This window comes from Pholcus phalangioides, unplaced genomic scaffold, assembly GCF_987345545.1.
Source record: "Pholcus phalangioides strain wild (caught in Gottingen) unplaced genomic scaffold, Ppha-v1.0 ptg000008l_1, whole genome shotgun sequence".
Classification (NCBI taxonomy): domain Eukaryota; kingdom Metazoa; phylum Arthropoda; class Arachnida; order Araneae; family Pholcidae; genus Pholcus; species Pholcus phalangioides.
This window is the reverse complement of record NW_028301601.1, coordinates 6,494,217-6,514,167: the sequence shown is the minus strand read 5'-3', so window position 1 is coordinate 6,514,167 and position 19,951 is coordinate 6,494,217. Positions and strand designations below refer to the sequence as shown.

The 19,951-nt window shown below is 33.5% G+C and overlaps 1 protein-coding gene across 1 annotated transcript in view; it reads left to right on the top strand.

Annotated features, from left to right (window-relative positions):
* Positions 1-18,890, top strand: part of LOC149083566 (exportin-T-like) — a 34,383-nt gene extending 15,493 nt beyond the window's left edge. The window contains exons 14-24 of the mRNA XM_089234084.1: positions 1,123-1,197; positions 1,816-1,935; positions 5,324-5,418; positions 5,523-5,691; positions 7,148-7,290; positions 7,571-7,670; positions 8,599-8,784; positions 8,950-9,139; positions 12,575-12,642; positions 13,620-13,958; positions 17,262-18,890. Of these exons, the coding sequence (XP_089090210.1) occupies positions 1,123-1,197; positions 1,816-1,935; positions 5,324-5,418; positions 5,523-5,691; positions 7,148-7,290; positions 7,571-7,670; positions 8,599-8,784; positions 8,950-9,139; positions 12,575-12,642; positions 13,620-13,958; positions 17,262-17,288 (1,512 nt within the window). The 3' untranslated portion in view covers positions 17,289-18,890. The remainder of the gene's footprint in view (positions 1-1,122; positions 1,198-1,815; positions 1,936-5,323; positions 5,419-5,522; positions 5,692-7,147; positions 7,291-7,570; positions 7,671-8,598; positions 8,785-8,949; positions 9,140-12,574; positions 12,643-13,619; positions 13,959-17,261) is intronic.
* Positions 18,891-19,951: the final 1,061 nt, after the last annotated feature.

Here is a 19,951-nt window from a genome sequence, read left to right as displayed (position 1 = left end):
ATGTAAAATAAATTTTATTAAAGGTATGGAATTTTTCTTTCAGGTTCAAGAAAAATCTGCTGATATTTGTTAGTAATATCAGTAATTTCTAGATTCTATACAAAGTTTATTACGGAATGTCGCTTGCAGAAGGCAGATTAAGGTTAACTGATTCTGGCTATGGTCAAGAGAAATTTTGATGTACAAAAAATTTGTCCACAATTGCATTAGGTGTTTTTGCTTGAGATGAAATTGAAGTAATCTTGGTTGTCCAGACACTACTCAGACTGGGGCTGGAGAAAGTCTTAGACACTATTACCAAAGGCAATGACGACAAAAATAAACTGAGCATGACCTCCACTCTGTCCCCAAAAGACAATGGCAAGGTTTAAATCCTTTACATACATTTCGACAAACAATGGATGCCATCTTCTGAGGAAAGATGTAATAATTATGACATGTCGCCCTCCCCTTGTTTATGCAAGATATACAGACAACTGGATATTGTGTGAAGATGCTTATTTTTTTGGAAGGGAATCAATTTTTTTCAGGAAATAATTTTTTAGGCAGAGATAAATTTTTCTATCCTAAAAAAATCATCTTTCTAAAAAAATAAGCATCTTCACACAACATTCAGTTTTCTGTATATCTTGCTTGTAATGGATACATTTTTGTAAATTAAAATAATGAAAGAAAGAACATACCATTTTTATATGCTTGCTGTTGGATGAATTTTTGTCAATTTAAGATTTTTTTTTTTTAAAGTTAGTGACAAAATTTCTCTAAAAGATTTCCTATGCCCCTTCCAAAGATAGGCTCTGCATAAGAACTTGGGGAAGCCATTGCTAGGTTGACTTTCTTATTCCTTTTGCCTTTCAGTAACTAAGTCAAGTGGAAGGCATGAAATCATGGGTGATTCTGTCAAAGTACTCTGGAATATAATATGCTTTATTTGGTTTTAATAAGTTTAATTTATTACGCAAAAGGAAACATTTTATCCTGAGTTTCACTGCAAATTTTTGAAAAATTATGCATTGATGTCTACTTTGAAAATTACATTCATTTTGTGCTGCTTTTGATCAATATTGAATTTCAGCAGAATTTCACAGGAAGTAATTTCTCTCTTTCAAATTTATTTTATAGTCGTCGCAAGGGGGTAATCCGCAAGCTGTGTCACATGAAGATAAAAGAATTGCTTTGTCAGAAATGGTGAAATTGGTAAGTTTATTACCTAAATTTCTTGTGTTGTATTTCATTTGTTTCTTTTCCATTTTATTGTTTCCTTGTATCAGTGGCTGACTGAAATGGTAGGTCAATACATGAGATGACATCATGCTAAATAATGAATTTATAATATAGCTGAACATCCATCTCATCTGTTACAAAAGGAGGCTGAAGCCGTTCTGTGTAGGGCTTATTTCTAGAACTGTAAAAGGGGATTAAATAACAGGTTTGTGGAGCTAATATAGGACTAAAAATTATACAAATTCATTGCTATTGATCACATCTTTGATCACTGTCCTCTTGTATATCATCTCAGCTCACACATATCTTTAAATATGAGCATGTAAAAAATTCTTTCTGTTGCTTCAAAGGAAGGTTTTAATGTATATATAATGGTATAGCCAGTCAGCAAGACTGTCCATAACGGTAAGAGTCGCCTTGTAGTCCATGTTGAAGAGTGGGAAGAATGAGAGACAAAGGAAAGATATGTTAATGAAGTGTCCTGCCTGTTTTTGTATAGTATGAAAAGTTGTTTGTTCTTTCATTTTATTTTCATGATTGAAATATATGTGAAAATGACTCTGCTGCTATGAAAGGGTTGTTTTTTTTCAGTTGGTCACCTGCGGAGTCAATAGCTATGAACATCCTGCTGTAACTCTTCAATTTTTCGAAACTGTTGTGAGATTTGAAAAGTTCTTTGCTCAGGAGCCACAACACATTCCAGAAGTATTGGTGAGTAAGCTGACTTTATTTTATGTCATTTTCAAATTTCCCCTTTTTTTCACACACGCAATCATTTAAACGTTGCACACATTTCTGTAACACTTTTAGTCAATAGTTATATCTTGTATTATATACATAAAACCTGGTAAGAAAAGTTTATGTTGGTAACCCTATGAATTTTTTTCTTCGTCATTTATTTTTTTCTCTCTTGCTAGGGTTTGACGAATAAAAAAAATATCATCAACCTTTTTTAGTCCACTGCTGGATGTAGGTTTCCTCTGAATTTTCTCATTTTTCTTGATCTGATACTTTGCCATCCAGTTGACTCCATCCACATACTTGAGATCTAGAATACTTGTGATCCATCTGTTGTCCTGTGTTGCAATATGTCCAGCTTATTTCCATTTCAGACATTCAACTATTTCCATGATTTGTTTTCTTTCTTTCTGGGGCTTAGCATACGTCTTTCCATGCTCTTTTGTGCTGTCTGCAGGGTTGGTAAAAAAAAACCAGGTTTTTTTGGTTTAAACCGTCTTTTTGTTTTGTTTTAAATAGTATTAACATTAAAAACAATAACATTTCTGAAAAATCATTCAAACTTCTAATAATTAATTAAACTAAAATGTTTTTGTAATTAATACTATTCCCATATTTAATTAATCAATAGATATTTCTTACATTTAAACAAATACCAACTTTTGCAATTTAATTATTTTTTGCTTAATTCTATGGATTACTTTGTGTGTTTGAAAAAATTCTTTTAATGTTATTATTAATCATATAATAGAAAGATGTTTCTTCTCCAGTTACTTTCAGTATGCTTAATTAGGAAGCTATTTTGCAAAAACTATAATAAAAATTAGTTGAATACAATGTATTTAATGAAGCATAAATAATGCAGATTAATTAGCAATGATTTACGATATACAGGATGATTATAACTGAGGTTCTAATTTCAAAACACTGTAAAAAAAAAGAATGATTGTCAAAATGACTTGCAAATTGACATGAATATTCCTGAAAAAATACAATTTTATTTGGTAAAGGGGAAAAAATACTCAAAAATGTAAAATTAATTACATCATCCAACACGATTTCATAATTCATGGAAACATCACAAAAAAACGAAGTAATTGAACAAATAACTACAACTTAAGAAATGTTAAATATCTTGTCTGCCATGAGGGCTATGAGGTGAAAGCACAAAAATTCTTGTTCAACAGCAGATCAGAGTATGCCATGATCATGATGAGGATGTGCTTGCAATACACCTTTATTAAACAAAACGTGCCCGCACATTAATATTCCTGAGGAACTTCTAACATATAGGGAATGTGCTGGAGATTGCAATTCACCAAATCACAATATTTTGAGGTGTCCCCCCCCCCCCCCCCACAACCAGAAGTTGCAAGGGTTAAGATGCATCCTGTTATTGTCAAAATGGGTCTTCAGCAGCTGCTTTGCTGGTATTGCAATGTGCATCTTGATAGAAGTTGTTCTATTCACACACTGATGCTGTAGAAGTGCTGAAATGATGTGGTTGCACAAAATAGATTATACTGCTGGCCAAGTACAGCATCATCTACTTGCACATTTTACACTACTTGCACTTTTTTCTTTTGCCAAATTTCCATTGCTTCAGGCGTATCCATGCAAATTTTCAAGTCATTCTGACCAGTAGTTGTATAGTTTTGGAATCAACTTTAATTATAATCACTTTGTATATAACTGATTATTTTTCATAAATTTGTTACTACTATACAGTAGAACCTTGATTAACTGGGCTTAACGGTGAAAGTATAAAAAAAAAACTATTGAATATTAATACTGGGAGCTATACAGTAGGAGATGTGCTACTTATGGAAAATAAAATTAAAATGTCTGTGAGGTAATGTAACAACTAGTACACTAGTCTTTGTCCTTTAAGGACAGCTGGTGTCTTTATTGAATTATAGGACCACCTGCCCCTGGCATGATGGTGTCACTACTGTTGCTGCTTCTTTGTGACGGGAAAAAGAAATCCTGTGAGATAATACACCACTACATTTAGATGTGTGATGCAATCCTTATTCATGAATTTGCTTAAGATATATAGAGCATCAGAATGTAGCCAAAGGTTAGAAAATGTGGTAAGAATGAGAAAATTTTTGGATTCTGTGTATAATTTTAAATAACTAAGATATTTCATATGAAAAAAATATATATATTCAGGCCACTTTTATGAGACTTTTTGAAAAAAATACCAACTGAAATAATACCAACAAAAAATACCACTTATACCATCTTATGCCATTTAAAGATATACCATCATAATGTAGCTCGAGAATATAAAATGTGGTAAAAATGAAAAGTTTTGGCTAAAAATAAACAAATATGATTTTTTTCATGGGAAAAAAATTATATTTAGGCCACTTTGATTTTTTTTTAAAAACCACTTGGTTTAAACCAAACAACCCTGGCTCTCTGTAGTCTTTGTATCATTTTGTTTGCATGTCTTTAGTTTTAAGCTTTTTGTAAACCTGTACTGGTAGCGCATACTGGTTAAAAATACTTTTCAGACATGATGATGTATTGCTCTTAAGAATTGAATAGTTTTTACAAAAAGTGCTCCATCTGATCGTTATTCTTCTATTTATTCCATTAACGGTGCCATTATACATGGCAATTTCTTATCCCAGGTACACATAGCTTTGTACTTCTTCCATCTCTGTGTTGTTGAGAAAAATCTTCTTTAAAGAAAACGAGTGTGACATAACTTTAGTCTTTTGCAGATTTATTTTCTAACCCACCTGAATGCACAACAGAATTCTGCCGTTGAACTTATCTTGCTGCTGAGATTTCTTCCAGCCCGGCTTATGGTAGGTTTTTCCAAACCTACCTGAATGCTTTCTTTCGTCAATTCTTTTATCATTTCTTTTAGTTCATCTGAATTATTGTTGATAATGTTGTGGCTAAAAGGTAAATGGTTGAAAAATTGTCCATTTATTTTGATTCCTTTCTCATCCCAATTCAGATTTTTTTGAATACTTCTGTTAAAGCAGGGGTAAATAGCTTTGGTGAATTAAGTATCGCCCTGTCAAACTCCTCTTCCAAGTTTAATCTTTGTTTTTTTCCGTGATCCAAACGAATGTTTGCAGTTACATATAGCATTACACATATATAGAGAAAGTATATGTGGTCGATAAAGAACAAAAATCCTGCTCAACTCATGTTTATTCCCTTTATTTTCTAAATGCGAACAAAAATATCAGTTTTTCTTAGATGTAGTACTGTTACTTCAAGTTTTTATTGTCAAAATTTGTTGCCAAAACCCCATATAGGGTTAAAGCAGCTCTATGAGCCACTACTTGCATAAAAAAAATTAGATTAGACCTGTAATTTTGATTTTTCATTTTAGATGGCATTCATGGACTCTAGAGGACTTCGAAACACCAATGCCCATGTCCGAAGTAGAACATCATATTTATTTTCCAGATATATAAAGTGTTTGAAGTAAGTTAACGTCTTATTTCAAGTCATAATCATAGATTGTTTTTCATATATCTAATGTGGCAGTGATCCACCAATAAATCATATTTTATTCATTTCGGTTATAGAGTTCACGTGCAGTCCTATACTAAAGAGATCTTAGCTCAGTTGCAAGACTTATTAGTGCTGGAGCCCACTCATAATGGTACAGCTGCGGGGCTGCTGTCCCCTGATGATCAGCTTTATTTGTATGAAACAGCTGCTATCCTTATAATGGCAGGAACACTTCAGCCTGAAGTATGTAATGATCATAAGTATTATTAGGTATAAAATACCAAGGTTTTCTATGTAGAGATTACTAGGTTTTAGTATATAGGCTGCCATTCAATTAATGATATTTTCTCATGCTAAGGGGCAGGAAGAGTTAGAGTAGGCCTATAGACACTATGTTGCTCCAACACCAGCAATCAGCATCATCAGTATATTATGTTTGTATGTTACCATGAGTTTTATTTACTATCTCCTGATCATACTGAATACTGGTGGTGTAGAAATTTTGACGCTATTCTGAAATTCACAGAAGGCTCCTTAGCCCCATAGAAAATCTTATTCATTGAGGTTTTTTTTAAATGTATGTGTAATTAAAATTTGGATACTCTGCGCCATTACATTACCATTACCCGTACTCTCTACATTCTTAAGCCCCCACCCCATCAAAAAATTATGAAACTTTGAAAATGTTATAGTTTCCAGTAATTGCATAGGTGCCAATTCCTAGACTTCGAAAACCTGAAGCTTGTCACGTCACGACAAACTTTGCTGGTGAAGAAAACATCATATAAACAAAGAGGGAAGTCGGGGGGGGGGGGGGGGGTTTGAGAGAGAGGAGTGCATAGAGTGACCATATGACCTGTTTTCCACAAGACTTTTTCCTGTATTTTCCTGTGATTTTGGCAGTCCAGATATTTCTTTGTAAAGTTGTTCCTTTTTCTTTCCATATTTCCAACAAACTTTTTACTTGAATTTATATTTTCCACTGAAATCAAGCATTAAAATTATTTTGCTAAATTATAAATTGTACTATATTATGATTATTAGGACTATAAATATGAATATTCATCTCAAATATTTGTCATGTCCAAATGTTCTTTTTAGTGGAATTTATTTAATCAAATCCACACTGATTTGAAGTAGTGTTTCATCTCTTGCCTTTGGTGAATTTTTGGAGATTTTTGATGATAATAGGCATTTCTGCTCTCTTCTGACATCATATGCCGGCAACAGTTAGTAATTTGAAATATTTGGAATCCCAGTTTTACATAATTTCTTTAGGGAACATGAGTCAACCAAGTGATGCAAGGACCAAGGGGGATTTTTTATCTTTGCAAAGAATATTTGAGGATGTTTAGAGATTTATCAAAAGAAATGAAAAATTTGGTTTCTGACCGGAAGATTTCAATAAGGCTAAAAAACCTAAAGGCTACTAGGTACTTCGGAAGCATTGGTTCCTATGGGGATGGTAAGAATTTTCAAATCTGAAGGCTAAAATTCTCCGCGTGACTTTTGGTGTAGCATTACGATGTTCGTAAAATCAGTTTTACTAGCAAAGCAGGTTTTTGTAAGCTCTGAATATAGACAGGCCTTTATAAGATTATTGATGGTATATGTATGTATGATAACTCATGGTACTTTCATCAAATTCACATGATGGCTTCTATATTGAGCAAATTAAATATATATTTGTCTTTTGAAGGAGAAACAGACATACCTGAAGAGTTTGCTGACCCCTGTTTTAGAAAAATTTGGGGTTCTGCTCAGGCAGTTGCCATTAATTACTGATGAAAAAGAAAGGCACTCTGTTGCTAAATGCATGAATCATGCTATCGCAGTAACTAGGTAATGATCATTATTTTTTTGTAATCTTTCACTTTACTTCATCTTCCATTGATTTATTTTTCATCTAATGCAGGGTTTCTCAACCTTGGGAAGATCTCTTAGTGTCGTTGAACTTTGATGAGAAAATTATCAACTTATTTTTCATATTTTATGCTTAATATTTTTCAGCATACAATATGAAAGTGGGAGTCTGCAGAACACGAACAGTTGAGAATCCCTGATCCAGTAGTAGTTTATATTTTTTAACATAACTCTGTTTTTTCTATTTGTCATTTTTCAGCCGTACAAGCAAAGCATTTTCAAGCCAGTTGACCATGAAATCATGTGGATGTGAAGAGGTTTATCTGAAAGCTCTTGCTGTGTTTTTGGAGGCTCTAAATGTAAATGTTCTCCTTTTTTTCTTCTAAGCCTTATACCATTTTACTTGATCTTCCACATCACTGTCCCAGTTTTAAGTAGCAAACATTTTCAAAATGAGCAGCAATAGTTCATAAAACTTTGGCTACTAGCTAACGCAAATCCATAAAACTTTTGTTTATAAAGATAATCATCATTTCTATCCATTAAATATGTGTGTGTTATGGAATTATATGTATAATTTCATCGGAGTTATGAAATTGATTTATGGAAAATTCACTGACCAATGTGGCCAAGGGATGGTCTTCAGACAACCCTGAGTGAATGACCTAGTGTGTGAATCAGTGGGCGGCTGAGAGTGAGTGAATCACCTAGTGAAGTAGTGAATGGGGGAGAGAGTGAGTGGATGTGTGATCGACTGAATGAGTGAATAACAAGCAAGTAACAAAGCAAACGACCTAGTAAGTGAGTGAATGAATGAGTGACAGAGTGAGCTATTCATAGGTTCACTTCATTGCTCATTCATTCACCCACTCAATTTCTCATTCACTCACTCAATATTGCTCATTAACTTGCCCATTCGCTGACTCATTTTTTCACTTACTCACTTGTGTGTCAAACTGTTGTCAGTGAATTTTTCCAGCAATGTGTTTTCCTTGCAGTGAATTGCTTGTTGTGAAGTTTTCTTGCAGAGTGGTAAATTTCCCGGATAAACCTGAAATTAACAAATTTTAATTCAATAACTGAATTTCTTAAATTTTTGCCTCTCTAACTTCAAGTTCCAAATTTTTACAAAATTTTAATAAAAATCTGGTATTGGTTTATTATGCTAATATTGATGGTTTCCAGTTACCTGTATCTGGAATCAAACACTGTGAAGTAATAATTACTTAATTTAAAGAAACCATAATCACTTCTGAATGCAATGTTTTTACCTCTATTTCATTTCAGTTACCATATGAGCAGTTCACTTTACAATCGGCTGTGAGGCAATATTTGCATCGGATGGTTGTATGTTTGGAGGATGCTGTCTTGCCATATTTTCCCATAGCAGCTGATCAGCTCCTTAAAAGTTCTGACATAAGGAGCATACAAGAATTTATACCGTTGATTAATCAAATAATCAGTAAATTCAAGGTTTGTATTATATGCTTGCAACTTTATATTCATTTGGAAATGCCTTACTAACTTGCATTCAGTAATGAAAGTGAAGTATTTGAGAGCTGATGAGAGTATTCAATATACATGCATACGTGTGCCACTGCAATGTGTCTCTTACATTATAATATTATTCTCGAACAGAAACAAATGGTGCCATTCTTACAACAAGTATTCATGCCTTTTGTCACCATCATATTTGCTGCTCTGTCCTTGCCAGTTGATGAAAATGATCAGCATGCCCTAGGTGATAGGCAATTATTAAGGAGAAGTTATTTCCTCTTTATTGCGGCCATACTGACCAATGACTTGACAGAAGTTATCGCATCTCAAGGTATATCTTATGTAATATTTATTAACCATTTTAGTGTAATATATAAAACGCATGATGCAAAAGTTTGTTGTGATGTGCCTGGCAGAAGTTAAGTAGCACTCTCATGCTCACATTAATGCAGGGGTCTTCAACATGTAGCAGTCGAAGGTTTTTGTTGTGGCCCACCAATCATTTTCAGAAAATGGTCGAAAACATTGAAGGATTATCTGATTCCAAATTTAATGAAAAAAATAACTTTGGAATTAATGAAAGAAATAATTTTGGAATTAATGAAAGAAATAATTTTGGAATTAATGAAAGAAATAATTTTGGAATTAATGAAAGAAATAATTTTGGAATTAATGAAAGAAATAATTTTGGAATTAATGAAAGAAATAATTTTGGAATTAATGAAAGAAATAATTTTGGAATTAATGAAAGAAATAATTTTGGAATTAATGAAAGAAATAATTTTGGAATTAATGAAAGAAATAATTTTGGAATTAATGAAAGAAATAATTTTGGAATTAATGAAAGAAATAATTTTGGAATTAATGAAAGAAATAATTTAAAAATTAATAAATAATTTTGGGATCAAATGTTGCTTTGTAAATGTTTCCAAAAACACTTTTTCCTTCGTCATAACCTGAAAAACTCCACCCGTCATGTCCGTCACCTTATTCCAAATTTAAGTGCTTCCAGACTTATATCCTCCCTGTTCTCTCCTATGCCTGTGAAACTTGGGACTCCCATACGCAAACAGACAAATTATAATCTATCCAAAATAAGTCCACACACTTCGTTTTTGACTGCTGGTCTTCATCTGTCTCCATTTCAGAGCTCAAGCACCAACTCAACATCCAACTGCTTGCCTCTCTTAGACTTATCTCTCGATTAACTTTTCTTTTCAAAATCCTCCATGGGTTTTTCAATGTAGACACTTCCAACATTTTAATTAAACCCTCTTATTTTTCTGTTAGACTCAACCATTCCTAAAAATTACAGGCCATCTTTGTTTATTCAGATTGTCATAAATTTAGTTTCTTCGCAAGAACTATGGAACAACCTCACTCCAAATATGATTTCTGAATTTTTTTGTAACATCAATCAATCATCATTTTTGCCATACTTAACCACCGCATCGCCTCTTGTATAGGCCTCGGTCAAACAATATTGAATAAATAAAAATAAATAATTTTGGAATTGATGAAAATTTATGAAAGAAATGACTTCAGAATTGCTAGAAGAAATAATTTTCGAAACAAATAATTTCCGAATTAGTGATACAAAAATAACAATAATAATCAATGAGGAAAGCAATTTCGTAATTTGTGATGGAAATTATTTCACAATAAAAAATAAATAGTTGTATAATTATTAAAAGAAATTATTTCAAGATGTATTGGGAAGTGAATAATTATATACACAGAATTACCAAAATAAATAATCACAGAATTACTAACACAAATAACTAGAGAATGATTTAAAGGGATTTTGGGGAAAAATTTATTGGTAATTAATCAGAAACTGGTTCAGAATTAGTGAAAATTGATAATTAACAAAATAAATGATTTCAGAATAACTTAGTCTTCAATTATTTTTGCCCTTGTTAAGATTTGCTTCTATTGAGATGTCACTAAATTACCTGAAAAGCAATTATAAGTTTTTGCTGCCTGGCAGTCCAGTGGTTAGGGAGCTAGCTTCTGACTGTGCAGGTCACATTCATCTGTCTTAACTAAACCCCGAAACTTTTCTCCAACTCCCAATCCCATCTCGTCTGTAATAATCACCACAAAATTTGTTAATTGCGACAGTACCCAATTGTCCGGGGGAAATATGTTGTAAAAATGGGGTTTGTTTTTTTTTTGGTTTTTTTTACTCAAAATAAAGTGTTCCAGACTCTGCCACGAAGCTGGGGTGGAAGAGATCTCGGCAATGGGATAAGTCCAGTGGCAAAGTTCTGGCATTCATTCATTCATGACTGTGCAGGTCCTGGTTTGAGCATGGATGTCTACTAATACTAACAAATTCCCTGACAGATCGTAAAGATCTCTTGGGAATACGTGCTGATTATTTTAAAAAAAGTCTGGATTTTTTTTTTTTTTTTTTTTTCTTTTTTTTATAATGTGATCCTCACGTATTCCCAAGAGATCAGCATGATCTGTCCAGGGAATTTGTTAGTGTTAGTAAACATCCATGCCCGAACTGGGATTCGAACCCAGACCTGCACAGTGAAAGCTAGTTCCCTAACCACTCGACTGCCAGGTGGCAAACAATTATACAATTAATAATCTTACAATTATAATTACCTCAGTATGAGTTGGTGGCCCACAGGCTTCAAGGGCAATTTCAGTTTGGCCTGTAATGTTTGAAAGGTTGAAGACACCTCTACATTAATAATACTTTCTATGAATAAGTGGGTCAAAATTCTGAACATACCAATACCTCCAGCCTTTTGCACCTTTTATTACCACTTTTTAATATTTAACATCAGAATTAAGTTGGATGTTATATCAATCTCTCAGTATATCACACTTTTTCTTTGTCTCCTGACAAACAAATACAAATATGATTGTAGTAAAATATACAACTTACATCAGTTTAAGTATGGACAGGTAGTTTTTTATTACACATTGGTAGGGCTATGATTTCTATGACTTTGCATGGGTTTTTTTTTTTTAATGATTTTGCATATTTTGCTATTTTTACGTGATGAGCATTTTTTCATGATTTTCAGTTATTTCAAGGTATGCTTTAGTATTAATTTTTCATATTTCAGCATTTTTAATGGGAAAAAAAAGTTCTGCTTCCCCCCCCCCCCCCCACAACCATCTCAATTTCTTACTGGAAGGCTTACATGAGACTGAAATGAAAAGCGGGTGGATCTTGATGTTCAAGATATCTGTACATTTATCTTATTGACATTAAGAATGCTTGAATCCCTTTCATCGAGCTGAAGTTGTGTGAATGTGCATCATGTTGAAATGTTCTGGAGTAGACTTTTTGCAAGCTAGTCTGGTGGTCCTTCAAGGTCCCCCTCCAACTGCCCCCTCCCTCCATTAATAAGGGTATAATTTCAGTATTTTCATAACATAAATTCATTTTTTTATGCAGCATTTTCTTTCAGAATTTATAAAAATTCTAGCCATACTCATTACAGCGACGCTCATTTTTACGAACCTGTACGGACTTGATAATTAGTTTGTAAAATCTTAAGTTTATAAATGGGGGAGAGAGAAAAACTGCTGGAAATAAAAAATGAATTGGTCACTCACGATTATTTAACGATTTCCAAAGAATCATTTATGTTTTGTTTGCTTCATTGTAACATTTTGGGGTAAAACACTTCAAGATTGAAATTGTGAAAAGTCTCTTGTGTTTTGAAATTTGTATTCATTATACACTAAAAGTTTTTCAAGTGCAAAGTTTATTTTGTTTGTTCCTTTGGTGATTTAGATAACCAGAATTTGCAGCGAGTTCTTCTTACTGTTGTGCAAGGTGCAGTGGATTTTCCTGATCCAGTGGTATGGATAAATGATTTTCTAAACCAAATTTTTTTCATATGATTTTGCGTTCATATAACTATTTTGCTATTATTGTTACACCTATGTGCATTCTAAGTTTTATTTGAGATGCTCCCATGTCGATATTACCGTTCCCTGATTTTGATAATCAACTGGCAACTACTCGGCCTACTCTACTGACACTACTCCGACCTATATAGTGCTGGTTGTGGTGGACATGTTTCATTGAAACTTGGTATATATGTTATTTTGACCATAAGAAAAATACAACTGCAGAAAAGTGCACTTTTTCACCCGGTTATCAAAAATTGATCTTTTTATTGAGTCTTTTTTCCCCCCATGGTTTCATATCATATAGCACCAAGTTTCATCAAAATACCTCCACCAGAATTGGCACTATATATGAGTAGTGTCAGTTAATAGCCACCCTGTACAACCTGATATTTTTGTGTATGCCTGCTCTTGTACATGCTGTTTGAAACTATCTAAATGCACATACACAACTTGTGGTCCCATGATAGAGACCTCCCCCCACAAAAAAAAATAAATTTCTCCCCGTAACTTCAAAATTTCTCCACCATGACTACATTTTTTTAAGGCCATGAGATTATATCATCTAAGTGGCGAAGCCTGATCATGCTCGCACATTCTGTTCTGTATCTATTGCTGGATCCTTCTTTTGGAAGCAAGTGAATTTTAGTCTCTACACTTTATGTGCGACTGCATAGCAATGTAAATAATAATTTCAGCAAAATAATGAATTTCTTCCTGCAGATTTGTTTCATTATTACTTTTACCATGAATTTCTGTAATCATTTCTTTCTGGTTAACAGGTTTTACAGACATCATGCTACAATAAATATTAAAAATCTAGGTCATTACTAATCATTGCTGTGTGTGACTTGCATTTGTACATACATCATGAATGGTTGCTCATTGTCTTCTTTTTGTTTCTCCACATTTCAACACATGTATAGGCTCAAAAGACTTGTTTCAGTATCTTGAAGAAGATGGTGGAGCTTTGGGGCGGACCTAATGGTGTTGAAGGGTTTGTTGAATTTATGTACAATAATATTGTTCCTGCCTGCTTCGTGGCTCCCCTCAAAGACACATTTGACTTGAATGATGCTCAGACTATATTGGCACTCTCTGAAAGTGCCCTGTGCTTGAAGATGATCTTAGACAAGCGTGGAGAAGAGTTTGTGGGTTATTTACAACTACGCTACCTACCAACCCTCAACATACCTGCAAAGCAAATACAGGAATATTGTGAAGCTCTGAAATCTGATACCAAAGCATTCAAAAACTATTTAAAGGTATGTATTGGTTCCCCCCCCCCCCACTCTTGAGAAGTTACTTGGATTAGTTCAGCAATGATGAACTCATGTGAAAGATATAGAATCTTATGTGCATTAGTTGTACCGTAGTATCTTGTTTAATTTGTGGATTATATGTTAAAAAAACACCTGCATTTTTCTTACCATGGATTATTCACTGCTGTGTATTATACGATAAATGCATAGGTAACAGCTTACACCACAATTTACTGGTGAACTGTTGATTATAGAGACATACTTGAATTAGAAAAAATATCCAAATAAACAGACCTCAGACACGTCATTCATATTGCAAAAGGTTGTATTAGTTATTATTTTTTTTTAATTTAAACTTTTTATATGGACACCCTGTGCTCAAAAATCCCAATTAGAGAGTTGTTGCTCCTGTCTCTCCTAAAACTAACAAAAGAAATTCCACGTTTCTAACTGTAATATTCGCTGAGATATTTTAACTCAAGAAGTGGAGAAAATTTTTGGGGGAAACAGCATAAATGAGGGAAAAAAGATTTCCCGTTTGTTCACGCTGCTTTTTCCCAACTTTTCTCTGATTTTGGAATTTAAATATTTCAGTGCCCTTAGAAACTATCAATTTATTTTGTTGGTCACAGGAGAGACAGGGCAACGACTTTTTAATGGGTTTTTGAGCATGTGGCATCCATATAAAAAGTTAATTTTAATTTTCTTATTTTAATAACTACAACCCCTTGCAATATGAATGACATATACATCGTGAGGTCCACACGTTATTTTGAGTACTCTAATTGGAAGTATGCCTCTAGAACCAACGGTTTGCCATTAAAATGGGGGGTGCAAAAGCTGTTAGCTATGCAACCCCTCCCCCTGTATAATAGTAATTACAACCCTGTGTACAATACACTAAAACTTCTGGGCATTTATGAGTGGATATTCATCACAGGAGTTTCATCCCATTTTCCTGTCTCGATAAATTACATGTTAAATGTCATCTTTTTCTGACTAGAACCAAAAATGAGAGTAATATGCACTCACTAATCATTTATATTTAAAGTCATGCACAAAACATTTGTAAATGTTCAGTTTTTTGTATATTCATGTAGAGCGAAAAAGTATTCTACCCAAGATGGGAAAAAGCAGTTGCAGGTGGGACATAAATACATAAAAAATTATTATTTTTTAAATCGCACTGTACTTGACCAGAAATGGTTAGAGACACAAAATCGCAATCCAGTGGGATCAGTCACTCACTCAAGATTGTAGTGGAGGACGTGCACTTTACTTTATATGCAATGGGAGCAATCTTACGAATACATATTACTACATGTGACATTTTTTTTATTGCATCTAGTTGCTTCCTTTCTTTAAAACTGAACACAACTCTGGTCTATCACCATGGGCAATTTACTAGTTGAGTGAGTTGTGCTGGAAGCGTGTGATCCTAACAGACCTCAAGTGCATATAAAGTGTCTGAGTGCATATAAAGTGTTGTGTCTGTGATTTTTCAGTTGCTACCATCTATATTTCAGGAGTGAAGTGTAATGAGATTCAATATTTGTACCATTGTAGAACTGTTGCTCTCTGTGGCGAGACTTTTTAACGGAGATCTCACACCCGGGTTCTCTCAGTCCGAGTCTGTCACTATGACCACTCACAGGGGCTCTAGTCATTTCCAGTGGTAATTTTCAGACTCCAAACAATGATTCATTTTCCACAACACTAACAGGAAACATAAGTGAAGTGTGATCACGATAAGTTTTTCAAATGTTTCCAGTGTGTTAATATTTCAACCCAAAACAATCCAGTTTTTCGTTGTGCGATATTACTGGTGTTTTCAGAGCTTTCTGCAGCCTTAGCTACCCATCCAAAGTTATGAAACTTTTGGAATGTCTGAATGACAGGATGAAAGAAAACTTTTTTTCACTCTAAAGTTTTTTATGCAAATTTTCGCTTACATGCCAATTTTTTTTTTACAAGTAAGATCACCATAGCAGGGTATCTAAACATCCCAACAAAACCTTTCCCATTTCTTTACTAAACAGAATGGAGTTGAATTTATAACTCTTCCAAGCATGGTGGAACTCTTCTAAGCATGTGGTGATGCACCAAAAGCGATGCATAAATTTTCTGTTTTTAGAAAGGGGACTTAGGGGAATTCTTCACATTCATTCATTGAGATATTCCCAAAAATTCATGGTTTCCTGATGGGTAGCTAAGGTTGTAAACAGCTCAACTTTAATTATAGACCCCAATGCAGAATGTTTAGCACTGTTCTGTGATGAGCCCTCGGCTGACTGGAAATGTTCTGCTGTAAAAATCCCCATTCGTGTAAGAGAGTATTTTGCACTTTTTCGTAAAATTCTTCCAAATTGTTCTGTGATGTACGTCACAGATTTTGGCACATTCTGCTTTGGGGATCATAGACACCTTTTATATCGGGGTGCACATAACCTCTGACAAGTGACTTCATCCGGTGCACAAATAGTGTACCAGTAGGAAAGTATGAAGACACACGACGCAATACAGTTATCTCTAAGATGACCATCAAAATACAAACTGGATCTATACTCGACATTGGCAATTATCGTTGAAAAATTGCCAAGAAGTGTTGCCATTTATAGAAAAAAAGATTGTCAAAAGTGTAGCAAAAAAATTTGTGAAAATCAAGTTGCCAGTTACAGGGAAATTTTTTTTTTTTTAATTAAGTTACCAACTATGGCTAAAAAAATTGTCAGAGGTAATTGAAGTTGCCAAAATTGCTGAAAAAAAGCAAATGACTAGAAATGAAGAGTTACTGCAAGAAAAATGCAATGAATTAAAACGTGATCCTTGATTTTGATAAAGAATAAGAATTCAAGTTAGCTTTGTCAAAAATATGGGAATAAACAGGACATTTTATAGAAGTTAGGACAACAAAAATTACTGGAATGTCGTGTAAAATGCAGGTCATATGGTCACTCTATATACAGGGTTCCCAGCAAAATTTGTGTTACCATTTTCCCTAATGAAACAGTGAAACCTTACTATAATGATACTTGATATAGTGATAAATCTCTCTACAACTGTTCTTGGTACGCAGAGTATCATTATATCAAGGTTTCATTGTAATTCAAAATCTTGACTTTACAAATTTTGAATTTCAGTTTTTTTGTGTCACAGACCCTGATATACCAGTTTCCAGCCTGCGAGTGATAGCAATATCACATATTTGGTGCAGAATGAAAAAGATGTCGCACCTCTGTTTTATATCATCACATGTTATTTTTCGTAACCTTTTTTTTATCTGATGATAAATTTTTTCTCTTTCAGTTTTTCTTCCAAAAGGCGAGGACGTAGCATAGGCTGCATAAATCTCAATGTGTTGTCAGAGTTAATGGCTTAGCCCATCTCTCTCTGAGATATGAACGTAATTAAAGCTGTTACATTGATGTTCATTTTGTTTCAAAACATTGTATGGAATTTTATATTTACTGACAGTGATCATTGCTCAGTTATTTTGTTTTGCCTGAATGTTGGGGCTTTGTTTTTACGCTGATAAATAAAAGAACCTGAAATGTTTTACAATATATTTCAATGAAGTGCTGCCAATCCATTAACTTGTAAAGGTTAGATTTTTCTTATCAGAGTATCTTGTTGCATCAGTGTCTGATAAAACTTAATAAGAAAAGGTAATTTAAGTTATGTAGCTAGTGAGTTATTACCCTAGTATGTTGTAAATATGTTTGAAATATTTTGAACCACGTTCATTTTGGTAGATAATATGTGTTATTGTGTTTGCATGTTGATCGTACGATGGCAGAATTGTAACTAAATCCTTGTTGGCAGGTTCAATACATTTTTGCACCTTTTTTTATTTAAAATTACATGATGAAATTAGTTCATCGTATAATTCATTAGCACAATATGAGTATTGTTTTATTATCAAAAAATATAGTACCTTTGCCTAGTTTTAATTCACATATTTTTAAGATAAACAGATTTTTTCTTCTAATTAGTTTACATATTTCGGCTCTGCAATGAAGAGCGATCGTCATAACCTTGTAATCAGAAATTGTACCCAAGTAAAATCGTTGGGGGGGGGGGATGATTTACTTTTGGTCATTTGGAAAATATACCTATTTCAGTATTTGCTGAGCCTAAGTGGTCTTTGAATGAGAATTGGGGGTGCCATCTGTTGCAAAGACCCCCACCTCTGCCGAGGCCTATAAAGCCTGCCCAAGCTGACGATCCTAAGTTTCTGATGATCAAGATCCTCGAGAAAATTCAGTTCAAAATTGTGTGTTGCTTTCTCAAAATCATAAGTGGGCAATACCTGAACTATTGTATGTCCTTTTTAGACATGCTTTTGGTGTTCTGTAACTTGAATATTTAGATTTCTCTTAGTTTGGCCAAAACATCCCTTTTTGTAATTTTGTCCAAACTGTGACAACCTCTCCTATTTCTATGCAATGTGGCCACTACTTTCTTTCTGATCCCTGTAAATAGACAAAATTGGCGCTCTTTTAAGGCTAAGCTTTGTGCCTATACAAATGTGTTGTAATGTTATCAAGAGTCATTTTTTATTTGTATCATAGCAAATACATGAGCTAAAATGTATTAGGACTCCATTTTAACAATGTTGTGAGTACCTTTTGTAGAAAAATATGTACAATGTAATTCAAAATATTATGTACATAATGTAATTATTGTGAGCCAAATGCATAAAATTGCAAATCAGTAACTAAAATTGCTCAATGCACATGCCCGGGAAGAGAAAATAACCTTTCAATATTGTGCTGTGCATCTATGAAGAATATTATTCAGTGTAATTCTTCAATTTAAATTATGAAATCAGTATATATATATGTATATTTGTAAATAAATAAGTATGCATGTACATAATGTATAACGTGTAATTCAGCATTGTAACATCAAATCAAATAATTGGTTTTACTGCAGAAAGGATGTGTTTGCTAGATATTCGACGGAGAACAAAGTTCTTGCCAGAGATTTATTGTTTGGAAAAAAGGGTATAAAAAAAACCAAGAAATATGTTTTCAGAAATAATCCCCATCATTATCCACAACATTCAACCATCTCTATTTCAATTTTTGGAAGGTTCATTAAAAAAATAGGGAGTTTTCAAGTTGAGAAAACTGACTACCTCATTTTTGGCCAGAGTCGGGTTTTTGTTGGCAAAAATCCATTTTTGCCAGGACAGTGGCAAAAAGTGGAAAAAACCAGGCAAAAATTATTCTTTTTTACTTTAATACATACCAAGCTTAGTTTTTCAATTATGAAATAGTCTTTTGAATATAAAAACTTATAAAATTACATGGTATAAAAATGAATATTTAGCAACCAAAAATATGAAAACAAAAATTTACTATTTCATTGAGATCATCATTCTGGAGAAAGCAAAGAGATGATTGTGATAATTATTTCTTTTTTAACATTTCATACCAAAATAGGAGTTTTGAAGAGGTTTCCAATAAAAGTTTATTCCCGATATCAGAATGAAAAGTTTGGGAATGTCCTTTCTATAGCGGCAGGACAAATTTGTAAATGTGCTATTAATTTGCAAAAATACTTTCCCACCATTTGTTAGCAACAACCGATTCAATCACACCAGCAGAAAAGTATGTTTCAGGAAATGGTGAGATTCCTTTAGATCAAATTTTATTGCTAGGGGTATGTAAGTGGGATCTACACTCTGTAACCACTTTCGAGCATTTTATTTTTGTTCATAATTTAACAACTCTCCTCTGTATTTCGGATGTAATAAATATGCAACTAAATGGTATGGTAGAACTGCTTGAGTGAAATGCTTTTGGACTTGCTATATGAGACTTCAAAACAGATTTTTTTTAGTAGAGAACACCACAGATGACAGGAATCTGCCAATGTCGAATGACTGCTCTGTATGCTATTTAAAGCATCTGAAACTGGTTTCAACTGCAACTCTTTAACATTGCAGTAGAGATTATAATCTCTCCCAATGTTCGAGTCAATTTCTCTTG